This window comes from Gymnoscopelus braueri (assembly GCF_963280865.1).
Source record: "Gymnoscopelus braueri genome assembly, chromosome: 6".
Classification (NCBI taxonomy): Eukaryota; Metazoa; Chordata; class Actinopteri; order Myctophiformes; family Myctophidae; genus Gymnoscopelus; species Gymnoscopelus braueri.
The window spans coordinates 31,216,241-31,236,142 of NC_137607.1; the positions used below are offsets into that span (position 1 = coordinate 31,216,241).

At 41.8% G+C, this 19,902-nt stretch overlaps 1 protein-coding gene across 2 annotated transcripts; it reads right to left on the reverse strand.

The window, feature by feature from the left end:
* Positions 1-322: 322 nt before the first annotated feature.
* podn (podocan) lies at positions 323-18,166 on the reverse strand. 2 transcript variants are annotated; one of them, XM_080430817.1, is made up of 12 exons: positions 18,026-18,166; positions 12,790-13,097; positions 11,726-11,819; positions 11,202-11,266; positions 9,857-9,966; positions 8,986-9,142; positions 8,459-8,574; positions 7,236-7,449; positions 6,390-6,833; positions 5,044-5,192; positions 2,081-2,265; positions 323-1,942 (listed from the first exon to the last, which is right to left on the reverse strand). In XM_080430817.1, exons 2-11 carry the CDS (start codon positions 13,063-13,065, stop codon positions 2,121-2,123), a joined length of 1,770 nt encoding a protein of 589 aa, XP_080286943.1. In that variant the 5' UTR covers positions 13,066-13,097; positions 18,026-18,166; the 3' UTR covers positions 323-1,942; positions 2,081-2,120. The 2 variants fall into 2 exon arrangements, with proteins under 2 accessions (XP_080286943.1, XP_080286942.1); XM_080430816.1 differs by having other exon boundaries at positions 323-2,265.
* Positions 18,167-19,902: the final 1,736 nt, after the last annotated feature.

Genomic DNA, 19,902 nt, shown 5'->3' on the forward strand with positions numbered 1-19,902 from the left:
TTTACTTTTGCAGTCTTACTTTTTACTTTTATTAATGCCATAATATCGTATGATTTTCCTATATGCCATATAGTTGTTTTTTTACAACCTCACAGTATAGTATGATAATAATATTTTTCTTTTTGTCTCACAACATATGGCATGGCTTCTTCTTGTCTGAATGCAGAGTTTAATGCAAATACGGATTTCCATCAAAATATCCTTATGTGATTCTTGAAATTCAAAGTTAGTGAGAATATTTTGTTCACAAAATATTCTCTCCCCAGTATACCCCAGTCTAGGGCTTTTGAAAAGAGAAATAGGGCTTTTGAAAAGAGAAATGTTTTGAGGCTACTCTTCAAACAGGCAAGAGATGGGGCACATTTCATGAGGGTTACTGGGTGCATTATGACTAAAAGCAGCTTCACCAGATTCTGGGAATAACAAGGAGGCTATTTCAGAGTCCATTAGATGCCTGGTCGATTCATAGCCCACAACCATGTCTAAAAAAATTGAGTAGCCAGGCCATTCTGTGCTTGCTTTAAGCCCTTTACACTTTGTCGTCCTGTACATCTTAATTTTCTTCTTTCTAAAAGGTCATAATGACTTTATCTACAATTACAACCAGATTATAAATGTGCCACCGTGCTGTCATGTCATGATGTCTGCTGTGGAAAGACACCAGTTTTTTGTTCTTGTTTTTTGTTCCATGTTCAGCACATCCTTTCTCCTCTGTGAAAACACATTTGCTTGAAATTGACTGACTACTGGAGGTGGTCAAGATTTATTATTTAAATTTAGCCCGACATCCAACTACAGTCAATAAAACAAATCAACCCCGGTACCTAAATAGCTGATCCATAAGCTCACAATGCGTTGTGCTGTTGTTGACTGTCAACCTGGTGTATGGTTGCCCACTAAGCACATCCACGCTACACTGTTTGATTTCCTTACAGATAAAGAAATGCAGTGACATTTCTTTTTAAAATAATTTATTGCTGTGTTTCACGGCATGTAAAGGTGACATTATAATAATACTGCATGTAAAAGCGACTTTGCATTCAATATAGTGAATCCTTTTAGATGTCGTATAAAAATATTTGCAATATTTATCTAATAAAACAGGACAGGACAGTGAGGCAGTAGCAGCATTGATTAAGCTCCAAGTTTTTGTACTCATTTTGAAACATTTCATTCACAAATGCATGGTATAAGAAAATGGCAAAACAACACTGTCATGTGCAGTTCTCAAAATGAAAGGCAAATAAATGTCGTTACATGACAATTCCAATACATCTGGACGACTCCAATTCATTGCTACATTTCCAATTTGACACAGCTTTTAGGATCAGTTTTAAAGTTAACAACAAGACTTCATGTAGGGTGTTTAACAGTGTAGCAGTTTCAGAGTTCTGGGCCATTGGTGATAAGAACTAGGTGGGTTATTTTGTTCAGTCTTTAACCTACAGTGACAGTGTAGCCACTTAGGACATTACACAGAGCAGAGCACAGAAAGACAAACCATATGATCAACATAAAACAAGTCTTTACCTTTTTATCTCTGTCAATAAAGAAAAATATTAATTATATTAATCGATTTGTGCGTGGGAAAAAAAGATTCCTTAATGATAATAAAAACAAACATAAAACAATACCAAAGGTCATATAGAAAGCTATGCTTTGTAGACTAAACCCACCCTGCACAAAAAGAGAAACATAGAATTTCCTCCGGTATCCTGCACCAGAAATATGTGAACCCGCCATTCCTTACAACAATGCACCTGGGAAAGATGGAACCTTTCAATCATCTCTTCATCGCCATTTTAACCACATGAACCCTAGCGTCCCTATTCCGGGCAATTCAAAATAGGCAAACATTCTGACAAAATAGGCAAACATTGCTATTTGACGTACAACGAGTTATATAGGGGTTAAGTAGTTTTCTTTCTCTCTCTCTCTCTCTCTCTCTCTCTCTCTCTCTCTCTCTCTCTCTCTCTCTCTCTCTCTCTCTCTCTCTCTCTCTCTCTCTCTCTCTCTCTCTCTCTCTCTCTCTCTCTCTCTCTCTCTCTCTCTCTCTCTCTCTCTCTCTCTCTCTCTCAACTTTGCAGTCCTGTGACAATTCCCTTCGAGCATTTGTTGATTCATGCGTCCTCCTCCTCCAGTTCCTCCATTTCCTCGCGTTTGAAAGCTAGGTCCTCACTGCCGTGGCCGACATCAATGACCTGGAGGTAGGGCAAATGGGCGAAAGAGCTCTCCTTCACCGAGTCCACCGACAGTCGGTTAGAGCTGGAATAGAAAATGCCACGCCTGTTAGTAAATGAAAAAACTTTGAAATGGAAAAGGGAGCCAGTGAAGGTTACTTCAGGCACACTTGTACAGAGCAGGAACAAACATACAAACAAACAACTGTACACAACTAAGTCACTATTAAAGCAAGAAGAATGAAGATCGGTTTCAACAACCAAGGATCTCCCTCAGGAGGGAGAGAGGACATTCACAACCCGAGGAAGACCCTTTGTGGTTTTGTAGGGCTTCAAAACAAGCCTCCACAACAGCCTATAACTGTCTCTCAGTCAAATTCAACAAATGAACCCTTACAGGTCCATTTGTTTTCATTTGTACACTCTTATTTCAGGATTTTACTGTGTTCCATCTTTCAAATCCACAAGCATAAGAATGGAAGTGAACACCATCACTTACATGGAGGAGATCCCAAAGACAGCGGGTGGTGTGCATAAATCTAATGCGTGTGTCTGTGTGTGTGTGTGTGTGTGTGTGTGTGTGTGTGTGTGTGTGTGTGTGTGTGTGTGTGTGTGTGTGTGTGTGTGTGTGTGTGTGTGTGTGTGTGTGTGTGTGTGTGTGTGTAGGGTTGGGGGGGGGGGTTTGTAGTCAGTTCAGTGTCACACTGAAATGAGATATAGTCATAGGTATTTGTTTGTTGTGTATCCATCTCAGATAAAAGGCCCGTAATGATGAAAATCAGCCACCACAGATTTTCTTTTTTAATCAACTGAAGCTTGCGCAACTGTATGCTGGCCATGTGCAAAACATGAACAATGCCAATACACATGTGCACGTGCAGACACACACCCACATACTATGCATGTGCACGCACATTCACAAATCCCCCTATCCCCTACTCCTAGTCCTACTGATGCAAGCATCCCAGAAGCCATAAATTGGCTCAGGCCAAAGGCTTCCAGCTGTGGGTGGAGCAAAAAAAAAACAAGAGAAAAAAAACATTTCCTAACTGATGCGTTAGCAGCTGCTAGGAGCAGCATGAAGTGCACAACAGCCTGGGTGGGGTCATGGCCCGTCAAAACAGGCCATGAAGCGGCTGCGATGGGGCCTTAATGATAAACCAAGCCGAGCGTAATGCCAAAAAGCTCTTGTCAGTGATCTCTCTGGGGTTTTGTTCTAGAAGGTAGCAATTGAGTAAAACTGGAGTGCTTTAGGTGTAAATCATACTAACGCGTCTGTGCAGTGGGGACATTCTTGAAGAAATTAAATAAGAGCAAATTAACGGAAGGGAAGTAGAGAGATTAGATATCACGTTATCGCAACATGGAACAAAATACAAACACAAAATCTGTTAAAATGGGCACAACACCTAGGCTGATTTTGTAGCTTGCTTTCCACTTCAGGTGGAAAAACTACAGCACGGTTAAACATGGCAGGCTGCCATCAATGTAACAGTGATGTAAGCAACACAGCGGCATGCCCTTGGCTCTGTAAAATCTAACACGCTCACTATTAATTTGTTTGGTGCAGCTGTGTTGCTTACTAGTCTGCAATGTTACAATAACACTCACAGCATGTTGCAGTAGATTCATTATGGCTGCATTAAGATGAGTTCATAACAGTCCACTGAGGGAGACCAAAACCTAGCTACTAGCTAGTCCTCAGTCTAGGTGGGCTGTTGAGAAAGAACAGGTAAACAAAAGCAGCTTTTAAAATGGTCCATCATTTTGGACTCAACTGTATTTATTTATTTTTTATCCATGGTGTAAGATTACCCGACCACAGCTGAGCACTTTAATCCAAGCAATCAAAAGAAAATCACCAATTTCCTCCAAAGCATTCCTCTGCCCCACTTACATAATCATCTCCACAGCATGGATCAGAATCCAAATGGAAACCTTTGACCAAAGACCTGAAAAAACCTGAGGACTCAGTGAATTCTCTGTATCAGTTTTGACAATCTATCCCTTATATGTCACTCAGCTGCCATGAGATAAACCATCTAACCCCAAAACACTGATGGAGGATGAATGGAGTGTTGATGGAAATGGTGTAGGGGAGCCAACGACTGGCAGCATGTGTAATGATGATATGTAGGAAAGTGAACAAGATCTCCTCTCAAACTTTAATTCAAATGGATGTGAAAATTATTTCTGAGTGGGGAAGGGCAAGGGGCTGAGGTTGGTGTTTGTATGTGTGTGTGTGTGTGTGTGTGTGTGTGTGTGTGTGTGTGTGTGTGTGTGTGTGTGTGTGTGTGTGTGTGTGTGTGTGTGTGTGTGTGTGTGTGTGTGTGTGTGTGTGTGTGTGTGGGTTAGAATCCACCGTAGTGCATTTAATTCTGAAGTCTCTCTGCAGAAAGTGCTGCACAGCATGGCGTTCCGTGCATCTGAACTTAAGGATGTGTACAGTATTACGTCTGTGAGATGACGCCCAAAATAAGTGACTTGGGCCGGCCAGTCGAACTTTATTGTCTAATGTTGTTTTAGAGCAGTGGTTCTCTCAAGATGTCACGGACCTCCAAATCAATGTATTTGGCCACGGACCCCGATCTGAAAATATTTTCTGCCAGTTACAAACTAATCAGAGTTCCCAGAAATTCTCGCATAAAAATGGGAGCACAAGATTTGTGTTTTAAAATGTTTCAAAAAACATTCCAGATTTTTAACATTTCGTTCAAGTTTTTTTTTTAAATAGGGCTCTACAAGCTCACAAGAGTCAGCAACCCGCAACTTCCAACATTTACAAGCGACTTTACAGAAAAACAAGCCCAAAGTCACTTATAATAATAAGCGGACATGGCAACAGTGCCCTGTGCATCCTTACCGAAGGTAGATGCCTTTGATGTTAGGAGTGCCTTCAAAAGCCGAGGCGGGCACCGTGGTGATGCGGTTGCGCTGCAGGTAGAGGTACTCCAGGGATTCAGGCAGGTCCGATGGAATATGTGACAGCTCGTTACCAGACAGGTCCAACGTCTGTAGAAAACACACATCGCCTGTTCCATTAATAGATAACATATAGCCCAGGAGTGGGCAACTTTGACGATGGAGAGGGCCACTATATTTCCACACTTTGCAAGGGCCACATTGCATATACTGTCTCTCCATATTTTAACTTTTTTCACCATTCAATGTCACACAAAAGTAGCAAAAATAGCCGATCTACAAGCTTTAGCAATTTTTGAATTGGAATCCAGATTTTTTTTGTCAATAAAAAAGAATACAAATTCATGGGACCAAATAAAGACAATAGAATTTTAATACTAGTCATTAAGCTACTAATATAGACTGAAGTAATTAAATCAATCATATGTTTGCATGTTTGGAATTGTAATATATATAATATATCAGTATTCTGATATTAACCTGTGGGCCGCATTAAGTGAAGGTGGGGGCTGCATGTGGCCCCTGGGCCGCCAGTTGCCCATGTGTGATATAGCCTATATGATATGTATCGCCGCTGTCGGATGGAAACCTTGTATGTACAAAAGCATTACTTTTCAGGAAATGTCGCAAGCTCTTTCACTTAACAAATATTTCAAAAAGCTAAAATAGCAGATCTACAAGCTCACATGTGTTGTGACCTTGTAGATCTGCTATTTTAGCTTTTTTTTTTATCGGCTGCATTTCTGTGACACTGTAGTATGACGAAGTTGGGCATTAAATTACCAAAAATATATAAAAAGTTGAAATGTTGTGATACGAGGTTAGCATGATCTTTATGTATGAGCATGTATCATGTTGATATTCTACCATATAATCCTAGAGAGCATCATTACATAATGGAATTACAGCATGGTTTGGCAACCAAACAGTGCAATTGAAAAACAGGCTTGCTAGTATGCACTAAACAACAGCTATGAAGATAATAGGGAAAAAAGACTGTCATCATCCTCTCTTCTTGGAATATAAACGTCTCCAATTAGGAAGAATACTCCAGATGCCAAAATGTAAATCAAACAGCTTGAAGCTATCTATAATTTGTTCCACGTTACATCCATCAAGCTGCTGCTAATAGAGCATTGAGCACTAATAAGCCCTTAGCACTTTTGCATTACATTCTTTACGCCGTTATATTGTCAATGTTATGTGGATGTGTCTGCGGATTATGCCCAAATATGGACATCTCCAACGCCAGCCCAGATTCCAAACATGGACATGCCCTCCACTCACTTTTAGCGTGTTGAGTTCCATCCAGGCTCCCTGGTAGACGGAGTTGACCTTCAGATGGTTGTTGCTCAGGTTGATCTCACGCAGCTTCAGCATGCCCGCCAGCGCCCCGTACGGTATGGAGCTCAGCTGGTTGTCTTTGATCTTCAGCTCCTGCAGACTGCGGGGCAGGCCCAGGGGCAGCGAGTGGAGCATGTTACCCGAGAGGTCCAGCGTCTCCAGTATGCGCAGCTTCCTGAAAGCCTCGCGGTGCACCTTGGGGCTGGTCAGCCGGTTGTAGCTGAGGTTGAGCTCCGTCAGCGTGTACAGCATGACCAGGTCGTTGCGGCCGATCTCATTGATGACGTTGTGCAGTATCATGAGGGTCTTGGCGCGGCGCGGCAGGCCCCTGGGGACGCGCTCCAGCTGGTTGTTGTACATGTGGAGCGTGTGCAGCTTCTTCAAGCCCTGGAGGTATTAGACGGGTCAATATATGAAAAAATATCACTTAACCCCAAAGAAATTGATACAAAAGGTCAATGGATTCTTGGTAGTATTGGGCATACAAAATAAACATACAAAAAAATTAACTGGTAGGTGTTTGGGGACTCGTCCAGGATCAAAGAGTAGCAGATGTTTGGTTTCTCATGTGGGAAATCCAGGTTTAAATCCAGGTGGGTACACATCAATTTGAAATATGTTGATTTAAAAAATGTGAGGAGAGGATAACGCTTTCTCCTGTAAGTCACATGTTTATTATGACGCTGTTCAAAGTTGAAACAGACCGCTACTTTACTTTTTGCTCATGTCCCAAGAGATTCTACCCAGCATCTGCAGTACAATCTAAAGTTGCGGTGCTGTAATCAGTACCTGGAAGGCAGTGGGGTGGATGGAACGGGAGCGGAGCTTGTTGTTATGTAAAAGCAAGTACTCCAGGTTTTTGACAGAGGTGAGCGCATCTCCGGGGATGCTGCGGATGTTGTTCTTCTCGAGGTGCAGCAGCACCAGGCTGCGAGGCAGACCCTTGGGGACTACACTCAGGTTGTTGTTCGACAGGTCCAGACACTCCAAGCTGCTCAATTGGCTATAGGCAGAGAGGCAAGATGTTCATGTTAGTCTCTCTACCACTAGCTGTTCCCTCTACTACTGTAAATACCACAAACAAATTAGCGGTGTGGTGTTTGCCAGTACTACTTCTTCTTTCTCCACAATGTTATAAAATATGAGGAACATTGTCATCAACATTGTTCACTTTTCTCAGTTTTCAAGGAGGGTCAGTGGTAAAGTAGTTTTTGTATTCCTTTTATTCATGCATTTCATTTAAGCATGTACCGTGTTCATGTCAGGTTTGTTAGCAAACCTGTACTTAGTTGACCGGATTCCCATGGGCTCTGTAATAGTCCCATCCTGTTTTTGCTCCACACTAAATATATTTCCCGAATGTTAGCCCCAAAAGAGGTAAAAAAAAAATTAAAAAAAAAAAATTAAAGAGGGTGTAAGTGATTTTTTGTTGTTGTTCAAATAAGTGTTAAATAGCTCTATCCGATAGTAATCATTGCTATACAGTATTTGTTTGGTAACAGGGCTCTCCCTGTCTCACGACATCTTTAGTATAGAGATGTGATCAGGTCGGGATAGCAATTTCATCCAATCAGGAGAGAGAACTCATACAGGTTACGGGATAAACAAGTGAAATTGGATGTGATGAAACAAAGAATTAACAGACAACATTGGAATTGGAACACTATCAAATTGAAGCTGATTAATGGGTTCTCTCTCCTGATAGGATTAAATTGGTGACCAGAGTGCAGGTATAGAGCTTTAACTTTTTAACCAAAACGAATCACTAACAGCACCTTAAATGACTTTCAAATGTAAATTAGTGTGAGTGAATACATGTTAGTAAAGGAATAAATAAATAAAGCAACGCAAAATAGAGGAAAGTTTTGAAAGAGAGAAGAAAAGAAAAATACTAACATCAAGTAGATGGTGGTGATTACAATGATTAAAAAAAGTAAGTATGTATAAAGTGATGTAGTAGTAGTAGTGTTTTGTTAAATGTATGGTTAGGTGTTAGATGGCAGTGTCCCCACCTGAATGTCTCGTTGTCCATCCCCTCATTGCTCAGTAGGTTGTTCTGTAAGTACAGCTCTCTGAGGTTTGACAAGCCGTCAAAAGCCCCCAGCGGGATCTTCTCAAGCTTGTTGCTCTGTAAATTGATTGACATGACGATCATGATATTGATTGTCAAACAAATAATTGCGATTAACGATTTAATCATGTTTTTCCATTGAAAATTTTAAATTACATTTCTGTTTGGCTTTTTAGGCTTTGTATGCAAAAATTGTACGGACAGATATGACACATTACTTAAATATGCAAAGAAATTACTGACAATGACCGATACCAATAATCAAAATAGGCCATGTTTAATAATTTGATACAAGCTGACAACACATCGCGTTTTCAACATGGAAACGATTGTGATGATTATGCAAAATAATTTTTGGCGCACCTTCGCCGTCACACGAAGTGTAGGTGTTAGCCCAAAAACCTGCTGTAATAATAATAGCTGCAGCACATCACGACTACACAAAATCATTTGCTGTGATGTTGGCACCTTTAGGTGAAGGCGGTGGAGGGTGGAGGGCAGGTTTCTGGGAACAAGGCGTAGGAAGTTACTGGACATGATGAGGATCTCCAGGCTCTTGGAGCCATTGAACATGTGGTCTGGAAGCCCTGTGTCTGTCAGCTTGTTGTTATGGAGGTATACGGACCTGGAGTGGACAAGAGTTATGAGATGGATGTGAAGACACACACAACAGGCAAGAATTCATGTAACTACGCATGCATGCACGCACACAAACACACAGACCTATGCACATGTATTGTACACACACGCACGCACACACACACACACACACACACACTCTAGGGCTTTCACCAACTAGTCGACTAGTCGACTAGTATAACCACTAGTCGACCTTGTTGGTACTAGTCGAAAAAAAAATTTATTTTTTATTTTCTTATTATTGTTTTAATGCCATAGTAATGGCCCATTACTATTATTATTATCCTCCTGCCTTTATTTTTATCAAAAGGGGGTCAAAAGTATGCCCAATAATAGCCTATTATTGGGCAATAACCCCCTTTTGAGGATCCTTGGAGACGCTGCTGTGCTGCTGTGCCAGAAGCACTTCCCTTAAAACGGCATGAAAATAAAGGCAGGAGGATAATAATAATAGTAATGGCATTAAAACAGTGGCAATTTTTTTAATTACATTTTAATTAAAACCACTGGGTCAAATGAGTCGACCAGTAAAAATCTCACACACACACACACACACACACACACACACACACACACACACACACACACACACACACACACACACACACACACACACACACACACACACACACACACACACACACACACACACACACACACACACACACACACACACACACACACACACACACACACTTACTTCAGATGTGGTTTCTGGCCAAATGTATATGGGTAGATCTTGGTAATATGATTAGCAGCAAAATCAGCGCTGACCAGAGAGGGAGGCAGGTGTTTGGGTGCTAAATTGAGCTGCAAGCAGAACAGAAACCTCACATGACCAAAGGAACTTTTCTTCTCTTTATAGCCACTCCGCTGTCTGTATGTGTTAGTCTGCCGTTTCACTGGCAGGAATGACAATCCAGAATCCACTGTTTCCCAAACAATGAGTCTGGACACATTTTTGGGTCACAGACCCATTTCTATAGGTCGCAAGTAAATATCCCCTTTTTTTTAACGTTTCCTATAATTAAAAAACAAATCTCATTTCAAAAGCTTTTCAAAAGTAAAATACAAAAAAAACTGTCAAGAATTTCAGAAATTATAAGACACTGGCTATTTTCACTATCAAAAAGAGTGTTTGCACTCTCAGAATTTAATTAACACTCCACATTTTACTGTGTATGTGTTCTGAAAGTAGGGTTTTGCCAAGCTCATTCCAGTCACATCTACCTAAATGTACAGCCGTATTGTGCCATTTTACCAAATGGCATCGAGTATACAGTAGCAGAAACTAGCGAGATTACATTTTAGTGTACATACACTAAAGAGCTCTGTCCTTTATAATGTGGTCCATGGATTATAGCAATATGGGTGACATTGTGGCTTAGCAAGCACTTACACGTAAGCACATGAACCCTAGCGTCCCTATTCGGGGCATGTCAAAATAGGCGAACATTCCACTAAAATAGCAGATCTACAAGTTCACAAAGCATCACAGCGTGATGCACTGTGAGCTTGTAGGTGAAGAGATTGGACATAGAGGGAAAAAAGGAGTGGGCCCAAGTAGCCTGCGGACCCCAGTCAACAGGGTTACAAAATCCCACATTTTTTCAGCATCCCCTGGGCCTTGCCGGCTTGCCTATCAAATATTTCCATCTATGACTGACTGACTGACTGACTGACTGACTGCCTGTCTGCCTGCCTGCCTGTCTGCCTGCCTGCCTGTCTCTCTTTCTCTCTGTCTGTCTCTCCAAAAAGGTCTGCTCGCCAATACATTTTATCTCAGACCAGCTGGCACAGACATACTGTAAGTGATTACAAGCATAAGCTTGGACACGCTTGTGTGAAAGTAGACAGGATATCATTGAGTTTACTATTACTCACCCCACTGTCAACAGAACAGAACAGAATAGAATAGAATACGTTTCCAAAACAACTAGCATCTCAACAGTGCCTGGAATCACACACATGAACTTTGTTGGGTTCAAAGTTAGTAGTGAGAAGAAAAACAAGTTGAACAGTTGAAGGCTTTCTGTGTGACTCACCTTATTATTTGCCAAGTATAAATAAGTCAGATGCTCCATCACTTCAAAAGCTTCATCTTCCAGGCCTTGAAAGGAGACAAAAGGCAAGTTTCTAAAGCACTAAAAGGCCTACATAAGTAAGTATCCTTAAATAGACCAAATGTAAGGATACTTAAACCAAAAATAGAACCATTTTGTTGTGTTCTGATCAAAGTGGGCAGCACATGTGAAATTTATTTTTATCATTATATCATAAGCATACGGATCAGACGCGGCACAGATGCTGTATTATTTAAGCATTTTGATAGGTCAAAACTATGGCAAAATGTCTGTACAGTTGCGGCTTCTGAACCGATACAGGATCAGACAAAATCTGGTGGACAGATTTCTGACGCCATTATCAGTTGCAAATTATAACCGCACATATAAACCAAAATGTACACTTCGTCTGCGCTGCTTGCCGGAAACATCTGTTATTCGCGGTGAGCAACGCACTTTGTCATACACCAAAGTATGAATTATGATTTTTGTGTCTGGGGGTTTACCTTGTGTTGTGAGCCAGTTGTTCTGAAGGTTGAGAGTTTCCAGCAGGTGGAGGCCGGAAAGGTGCTCCACCGTGATCTCCTCGATTTGGTTGTTCTGCCACCAGGAGACAAATATACTGTCACGTGGTGTGTGTGTGTGTGTGTGTGTGTGTGTGTGTGTGTGTGTGTGTGTGTGTGTGTGTGTGCGTGTGTGTGTGTGTGGGGGGATAAAGGATAAAGGATCATTCCTTTTAACAGGTCGTTCATGAAAGTCCTTGCGGTCTTGTTTCCAATGAGAACCTGTGAGCAATTGGGGTTAAGAGTCTTGCTCAGGGACAAATTTCATATCATCGGCACATATGCTGGGATAGCCTGGAATCGAACCTGGGGCAACCAGGGCCTCTGGTTCCCTAGGCATGATTTATACTTTGTTACACGCCAATGTACTGTAGATGTAGATCAGCTAGATGTATGCATGCAATGAAGTACAAATCAAGCATTAGTGTGACGCATATCTGGTGCATTTATATAGCGCCTTTATTCAAAGTGCTTTACAATGTGCATTACATTCACCACCAGCAGCTCATCGGGAGCGATCAGTGTCTTGTTCAAGGACACTTCAACACTAACCCAGGAGGGGCCCGGGATCGAACCGGGAACCTTACGATTCCCAAGTGGCCGCTCTACCTCCTGAGGCACAGCCGCCCCAGTGAGCGAGCAAGCGCGTGAGTGAGTGAGGAAGCGGGTGAGCAGGCGAGCGAGTAAATGAGTGAGTGATCGGGCAAGTAAGTGAGTGAGTGAGTGAGTGAGTGAGTGAGCAAGCGAGCAAGTGAGTAATCGGGCGAGTGAGTGACTGAGTGAGTGAACGAGGGAGTGGATGAGCAGGCGAGTGAGTGAGGGAGCGGGTGAGAAGGCGAGCGAGCGAGTGAGTGAGCGGGCGAGGGAGCGGGCAAGCGAGCAAGTGGGTGAGTGGGTGAGCAGGCGAGCGAGTGAGTGAGCGAGTGCGTGAGCGAGTGAGTGAGCGGGTGCGTGAGCGAGTGAGTGAGCGGGTGAGTGAGTGAGTGAGTGGATGTGGATGTGGAGACCTGCAGGGAGAGTTGCCGTGTGTCCTCAGACAGCTCAGTGGGGAACTCGGTGAGGTCGACTCCAGCACAGTCCACCGCCCCCTCTCTGGTACAGCTGCACTCTGGAGGACACGTGTAGGGCTTGGCTTTCGGCGCTGCTTTAGGTATAACTGTCGCCTCCACCAGGTCTTCCTCCTCCTCTTCCTCTGGCTCGATTGGGGCCTGGCAGCGCACCAACGTCCAGGCCAAGAGCAGCACACTCAGGGTGTGCAGGATGGAATGCCTGGGAAAGGCCATGACCAGTATTCAGCTTTCCTGTTGCAAAGGCGCTGAGACCAGGAACACGGAGTTAAAGGTCATCAGTTAATGGAAATCATGTACATGAAAGTAAAATGCAGCTGCAGTTAAGATTTTATTGTGGGCTCGCTGCAGCAGAAGCGAGAACCTATAGATATCCTCACTATTTATAGACTACATTTTCCTCCTACATACTTTCACTTAGAATCTCCATTCAAACAGTAAAAGAATCCAGCTTACTGTGGACACATATGCTTGTACTTTTCACTTTGTTTTATAGTTTTTGAAATGTTTAACTTTTAAAACTTAAGTGATAAAACTTTGGCACCTCCCTATTCCTTCATACTTTCATCTAGAAACTCGATTCACAATCTAAAAAAAATTGAACCTATTGTGGACATGCACACTTGAGATTTTTACTTTGAAATAATTTGTAGTTTTTTTAATATTTAACTTTAAGCGCCTAATGTATTGTCAATGGCCATGGCCATTTAAAGGGTAGCGACAGCAAAGAGCACATGAGTCTATACTCTATAGCTCTATACCCCAGAGAGCTCATATGCCGAGTTGCTATACTGCCAGGATTTGATGCTATGACCTTGTGGTTCAGACAGAGTCAAGAGCTCTTACAAATGAGTTAGACCCAAGAAACAACATGCATTGACATTCCATGAACGTGCAATTTTTACACTACAGCTACTCTTTTTTTACATCACCAAGTTCGCACGGGTCTGCTCTCTTGAATCCAAAGATCTAAGCTGTGTGATATACATTTTGAATGAAGACCATTAATATCGACCCATGTCCCTCTGCACTCTAGCAATTACTGCACCTGGTGATACCTAGCCTGTCAGTCATTGGCTGCTCAGTGGTGCTGCAAAGTAACTAAGTACATTTACTCAAGTACTATACAAGTGCTTACAATGCACAGTGCAATTCTGAGGTACATTACTTTCCATTTTTGTTACTTCTACTCCACTACAATTACAGCATATGACAGCTTTAATTACTTGTTACTTTGCTAAATTGATTATTAATATAAAACCTACAGTGACCACATACAGCCGATCTACAATGTGACGTTATGGACTTGTAGATCTGCTATTTTTACTTTGGTACTCAAAGTATATTTTGATGCTAAAACGTTTGTACATTTCAAGTTCCAAAACTAACTAACTAACTAAGCTTGTAATCCTAGGCGCTACTCTCCCTCTGCCAGCCTGGGGAGAGCCCCGAACTAAGCTCATGCTTCCTTCAATGCACCATGAGGAGTGAGCAGGCTACTTATCACCTGACAGGGGGGAGTTTCCCTGATAGGACGTAGCGCGTGGAAGGAACACGTTATTCCAACCAATTCCTTTCCCCTGCTCTTATCAGCCGGGTGCTCAACAAAAACATAAAAAATACGAACATGTAAACACTTTCACCTTGCCAGCCTGCCTCCACCACTCTTTTCACAAAGATGCTTCCATGCCAGGGACCCTTGCACAGAACACACTGAAATATCTACTTCCTATTTCTCAATATCCAAATGAAAAGTCTATGCATTATAAAGAACTGGCAGAGAAATTATACTAGTATCAAACATCAAAAGGCATTAATTAATGCAGTATGAAGCAGGCCCTAATAAGTTACCATAATGGACATAATATGACCATTGTTGTGTGTCCTATAGCACACAACAAACGGCCATACATTAACCACAAACACGTCTGTCTTGTGGCCCTCGACTTCAAGTTGTTTTACAATTGTGTCTCCCTGCCTAATCTAGTTGAATACCACTGCCTTACTACCATCAGCTATGCAAGCAGGTGTGTAACTGATGACAATTAGGAGAATAATAATAGGTGCTCCCAATCTGATCAACCGAGGCAAGTCTACACTCACACACAACACACAGACAGAGATACCAAGTCAAACTGAATTTGTACTTTTTATACTACAATGTTTTGACTTTAATCGAGCCCACAGTGTTTCTATGTTATTTTGCAGAATAACACAATAAGCACTGAGAATCAGTTGAGTTCAATTCCAGTACATTTTAAATTCAATTTGAACAAATGTAAGAGAATTGAACAGAAAATAACGTATACAATTTTAACAAATTTGTGTTGCATATGTGCTGTACAGAATTGGAGCCTTAAAGAGTGTTTGAACATCATATCTTGCATGAATGCAATGTAGGAAACAGTATATATTAACCCATTTAGACCTGGGGCCGATTCAAAAAACGCCTTCTAAATCCTGACCTAAGTTTTCTGAAAAACTTCAAATTGATAATCAAAAATGTAAAATAATTAATGTTGCTATATACTGTATATAGCAACAACTACACACAGAGGTGTTTCCGGCTTGAAAGGTATAACAACCAGAAGGGGTTCCAGGTCTAAATGTGTTCCCTTCATTCACACACCAGGCTGACGACAATGTGACAGGAGGTTTTCTGGCTCTTCTCTTGCTAGTGATTTAGATTTAATTTGGCAACATCTGGATGCATAGACCTCTGCCAAGGTTTGTTTGACTAAAAAGGTGTTGTGGTGCTTCTGGCATCATGCGTCATGTCCCTTTTTTGGCCAACTTAACTTGATGACGCATTAGCCTACACATGAGGTACCTACAATCAGAGGCCTCTTTCGGTTGACAATGAAACGGCCTCGGTGTGATAAGTATATAAGTTCTGCCTGGTCCCATGATAAAGCTTTTTATTAAATATTGTGGTGTTGTTATCTGTTCAGAAATGACACAATGTGCATTTTTGTGACAGTTACAGTTCTGCTTAAATCAGAGGTTCAACAGAAAAGATCAATAATCATCTCTACCAGCATGGATGGAAATATTCCAAACAGGCATTCAGCAGCTCTCAAGGCTAACCATTAAAAGCCATCCATCCATCCATCAGAACAGTCCTTCCTGACCCTGTCACCATAACAACCAGCAGGAGTCACAGACTCACAAGACAAACATACACACAAAAAAACGTACCCAACGTACTGTATGTGCGCACTGTGCAGGAATACAGCCACACACCTTTATAACAACACACAACTCACATAATGAATGCATTGTGCGCACGCACGCACGCACGCACGCACGCACGCACGCACGCACGCACGCACACACACACACACACACACACACACACACACACACACACACACACACACACACACACACACACACACACACACACACACACACACACACACACACACACACACACACACACACACACACACACACACACACACACACACACACACACACACACACACACACACACACACACTGGTAAAGTCCTGTGTGCTTCAACCAGCAGAAGGTAGAAGTGCTCGTCGGTGCTCAACAGGGACAACTTGCGTCAGAGAAAATAATAACACCTGGGCACTTCAGGAGAGACTACCCAAATAAAATATACTGGAGCACTCGACTGAAGTGCCCAGGTATTATTATTTTCCCCGTACCCAATGTACTATTGTACAGGCTTTTTCGGTCCAGGCCCCTGGGCTTTGGACTTCCATGTACTGATGTTCTCATGTCTTACTAAATAAAGTACATCAATCAAAAAGCCCTCCCTGAGGATCTGAGGCTAGCACAGTCGGTGCTTTCTTTTAAATCTTTTCTGAAAACACACCTGTTTGTTAAAGTGTTTTTCTTAGGTCTATCTGCCTTTAATTGGCACTTCTACTGCTGTATATTGTTTATGCTGTTGATAATATGGTGTTATTATTGCTTGGTTGTCTGCTGTTTTTAACATGTCTGTAAAGCAGTTTGTAATTTTTTTTTCGAAAAGCGAATTACAAATAAATTCATTATTCATGATTTTTTTTAAATCAAATACACCAATTGATGCTCCTGAACACATCATCATTGATGGAACCTGGGGTTATTGGGTGCTTCGGGTCTTTCAATATCAGACACCCTCACCCAGGAGACTGAGCTGAGCCTGATAAGACCCTGTCCTGTGTTGAGATAGCATTTACTACTCCCCATGGATTTCCTCTACTATACAGAGCTATCTCAAGGCTTTCTTTGCTACCTCTGTGGTGTAGGTGACGGTAATCCTCCTCCCAATTCCAGTGATACCCAGGCAGTGCACACAGAAAAGGCACACGAAAAATATACACATTCTGAGGATACACAGAGGGAACTGGAGTCCAAAGGGAAGCACACACATCCCAACTAAAATGTACAGGTGATGAACAAAAATACGTACACTGGAGAAGGAAGGGATGTCTGCACACTGTTCTTAGCTCCCATGCACACAGACGCACATGCTAACATGGATGTACACAATCTACACGTGTCGGCACGTGCCTGAGCACAACACACGCATGCAGGACATGCAGACACACCCATGCACAAATGTGTATGTGCACATACAAGAGCCTATGCAGTCATCCAGTACGACAGTATGACACCTCTCTATGCACTCACCCAGTACATGACACACAGTACAGTATGACACCTGCCACCACCTAACCTTTGGTTATGTGGTGAGGTTATACAGTAAAATCCACAGTGTTCATTTAACCTAGAGAAATAGCACCAAATGGACCTGTAAGGTTCTACCGGTATTTGCACACTCTCTGAATTACAAATGGATAAATCAACAGTGAGGATTGTACTGGGTTCCTTCAAATGAGTTAATGAAGCATTTCATTTCAACAACGCACACATTTACAGTGATCAATATAAGTCATCCCCTCTGTTTCATCTCCCAAACCAGCTATAATCACTGTTGTTGTTGTTTTACTGCACTTACCTATAGTCTAAAATTATTTGGCCCAATAGTATAAAAGCACCATGCCAGGGTGAAGAACGCCACTGAAAAGCTCAATCAAAAGAAAATTTAAAAAATCTGTATAATGCATCATACAGAATTTATTTTCTTTCTTTCTTTTTTTTTATAGAGCCCCTGCCCCATCAGTTAACTCCCGTAATTAAGGATAGGGAACTTTACCAGTTCCGAGTGTGTTTGCAGAAATCCTCTTAAGTTTGACGTCCAGTCTAAGCGCAGGCTGTCCCATAGCAAGAGAGGAGTCACAGCCACTCCAGATACCCTCCAGATGTGAGAGGGAGTGTGAGTGAGAGAGAGAGAACATTAACAGAAACTAAGGAAGAGGGATGGAGGGGTAGGAGGAAGGGAGTAAGTAAGTGAGAGAGAGGGAAAGCTCTGAACTGAACCCGAGCCAAAAGCACCAAATTCTTTGCTTTTTTCCTCATATATTTTCCCCCACAGCGTTCGTGTATTTTTCCGTAGTGTGACAGGTCTTTCCACTTCCAGTACGGAGATGCAATAATCTCATATTGTGATTAGTTCTTTGTAGATTCTTCTCTTCTTTTTTTCTTTGAACGTGGCACATTTTCCTCTAGGATCAGCAAAAACCTTCCAATCCCTTATAATTCAATTGAGCTCATATTTATTCAACTGGGATCAGCACACTTGGAAGCATACAAAAAAAGATAGATCATCTCAAACAGACATGCTGGATCATGCGACTGGGGGACGTGTTCTTTGAACACTGTGCAAAGGAACTGCCGTAACGATCAGCTCCGTTTCCTGCAAAGGCCAAAAGATAGCATTTTTTTTCTCTTTTCTCAATGTCAATGCAAATAGAAGCTCAGATTAATGAAGTGATTTAATTGTGATTAGTCAAATTGTATCATCCCCAGGACCCACCCATGCTTCTGTTTGTTGACACAAGCGTAGTTTGGGATAGAGGTCATTAGATGACAGGACCAGATGAAATGTCATAAATATTGCAAAGAAGGGAAGACGTGGAAGGAGGTGCAGGCCAAGAAGGGGCGACAGGATGTGATCTAATGTCTCACATGTGTCTGAATTAGCTCTTTCTCAACAAGCCTACCTCCCATAAGGCACAATGTTTGCACATCTGTTATTAAAGTGTGCTAAAGTGCAGAAAGACAGTTCATGCACTACTTGTATGTCTACTTAAGCCATAGCAAATGCGGGTGTAGTATAGCTTCTGTTCTATCAAGACACTTTGAGGCGAAAAAAAAAAAAAGATAATAAAAAGCTTAAATGAAACTATATCATTATATACACATGAACCCTCACTCATTGTTAATTTATCTATCTACAAATCTGTGTACACGTTACTTTGTACTAACTTTGCACTACCCGAGTTTTAAATCAGAATTCTTACTGTGTAGTTAGTATGTTCTTGTTTGTTTTTAATAATGCACATCTACTTTATTTTGAGTCTCGACCAGTCCTTCTGGATATTAGCACTCTGATCATCCCCTCACTGAGAGCCAACTGTTTCATATATAAGTAGATGAAAAACAGAGGACATCCACGCATCCCAAGTTAGTATCAGCAAGTGAAAATGACAGCAACTCACTCCACAAATTGTGATCATTTTGATCGCTGCCATTAAGTAACTTGCTAGTCACACACCCATACTCAAGAGCAAGGCAGGCAGCAGTAATTGACGTGCATCACAGTATGTATAGCCTCAGTAAAGCACAGCAGAAGCCAATTCCTCATACAGAGAATTTAGAAAAGAATTCTGTCTCTCAAGAATAAGCTGTACTGTAGATATATACTTACTAATATACGGTTAGTAAATATACAGAGCACCATGTGGCTCATGAGTGTGACGGAGTCTGACTCACTGATCACATGCCTGCAGAGATGCAACATTTCAGCTGTGCCAGATCTGACTGTGGAGGCTTTTAACTTCATCTCAGATCAGAAAGGACAAGAGAAAATGTTCTTCTCGAATTTATCTCATTTAACTTCTCATTTGACTGTATCTTGCCACCCCTATACACACACACACACACACACACACACACACACACACACACACA

What these genes read in the sequence shown, in the direction of transcription:
- podn (XM_080430817.1), bottom strand. Translation starts at nt 13,065, where the DNA reads ATGGCCTTTCCCAGGCATTCCATCCTGCACACCCTGAGTGTGCTGCTC. An exon ending in CACGGCAACTCTCCCTGCAG is followed by an intron (nt 11,820 to 12,789) that starts GTCTCCACATCC and finishes TCCTGGTGGCAG; the next exon opens with AACAACCAAATCGAGGAGAT. An exon ending in ATCAAAGGCATCTACCTTCG is followed by an intron (nt 2,266 to 5,043) that starts GTAAGGATGCAC and finishes TTTCTATTCCAG; the next exon opens with CTCTAACCGACTGTCGGTGG.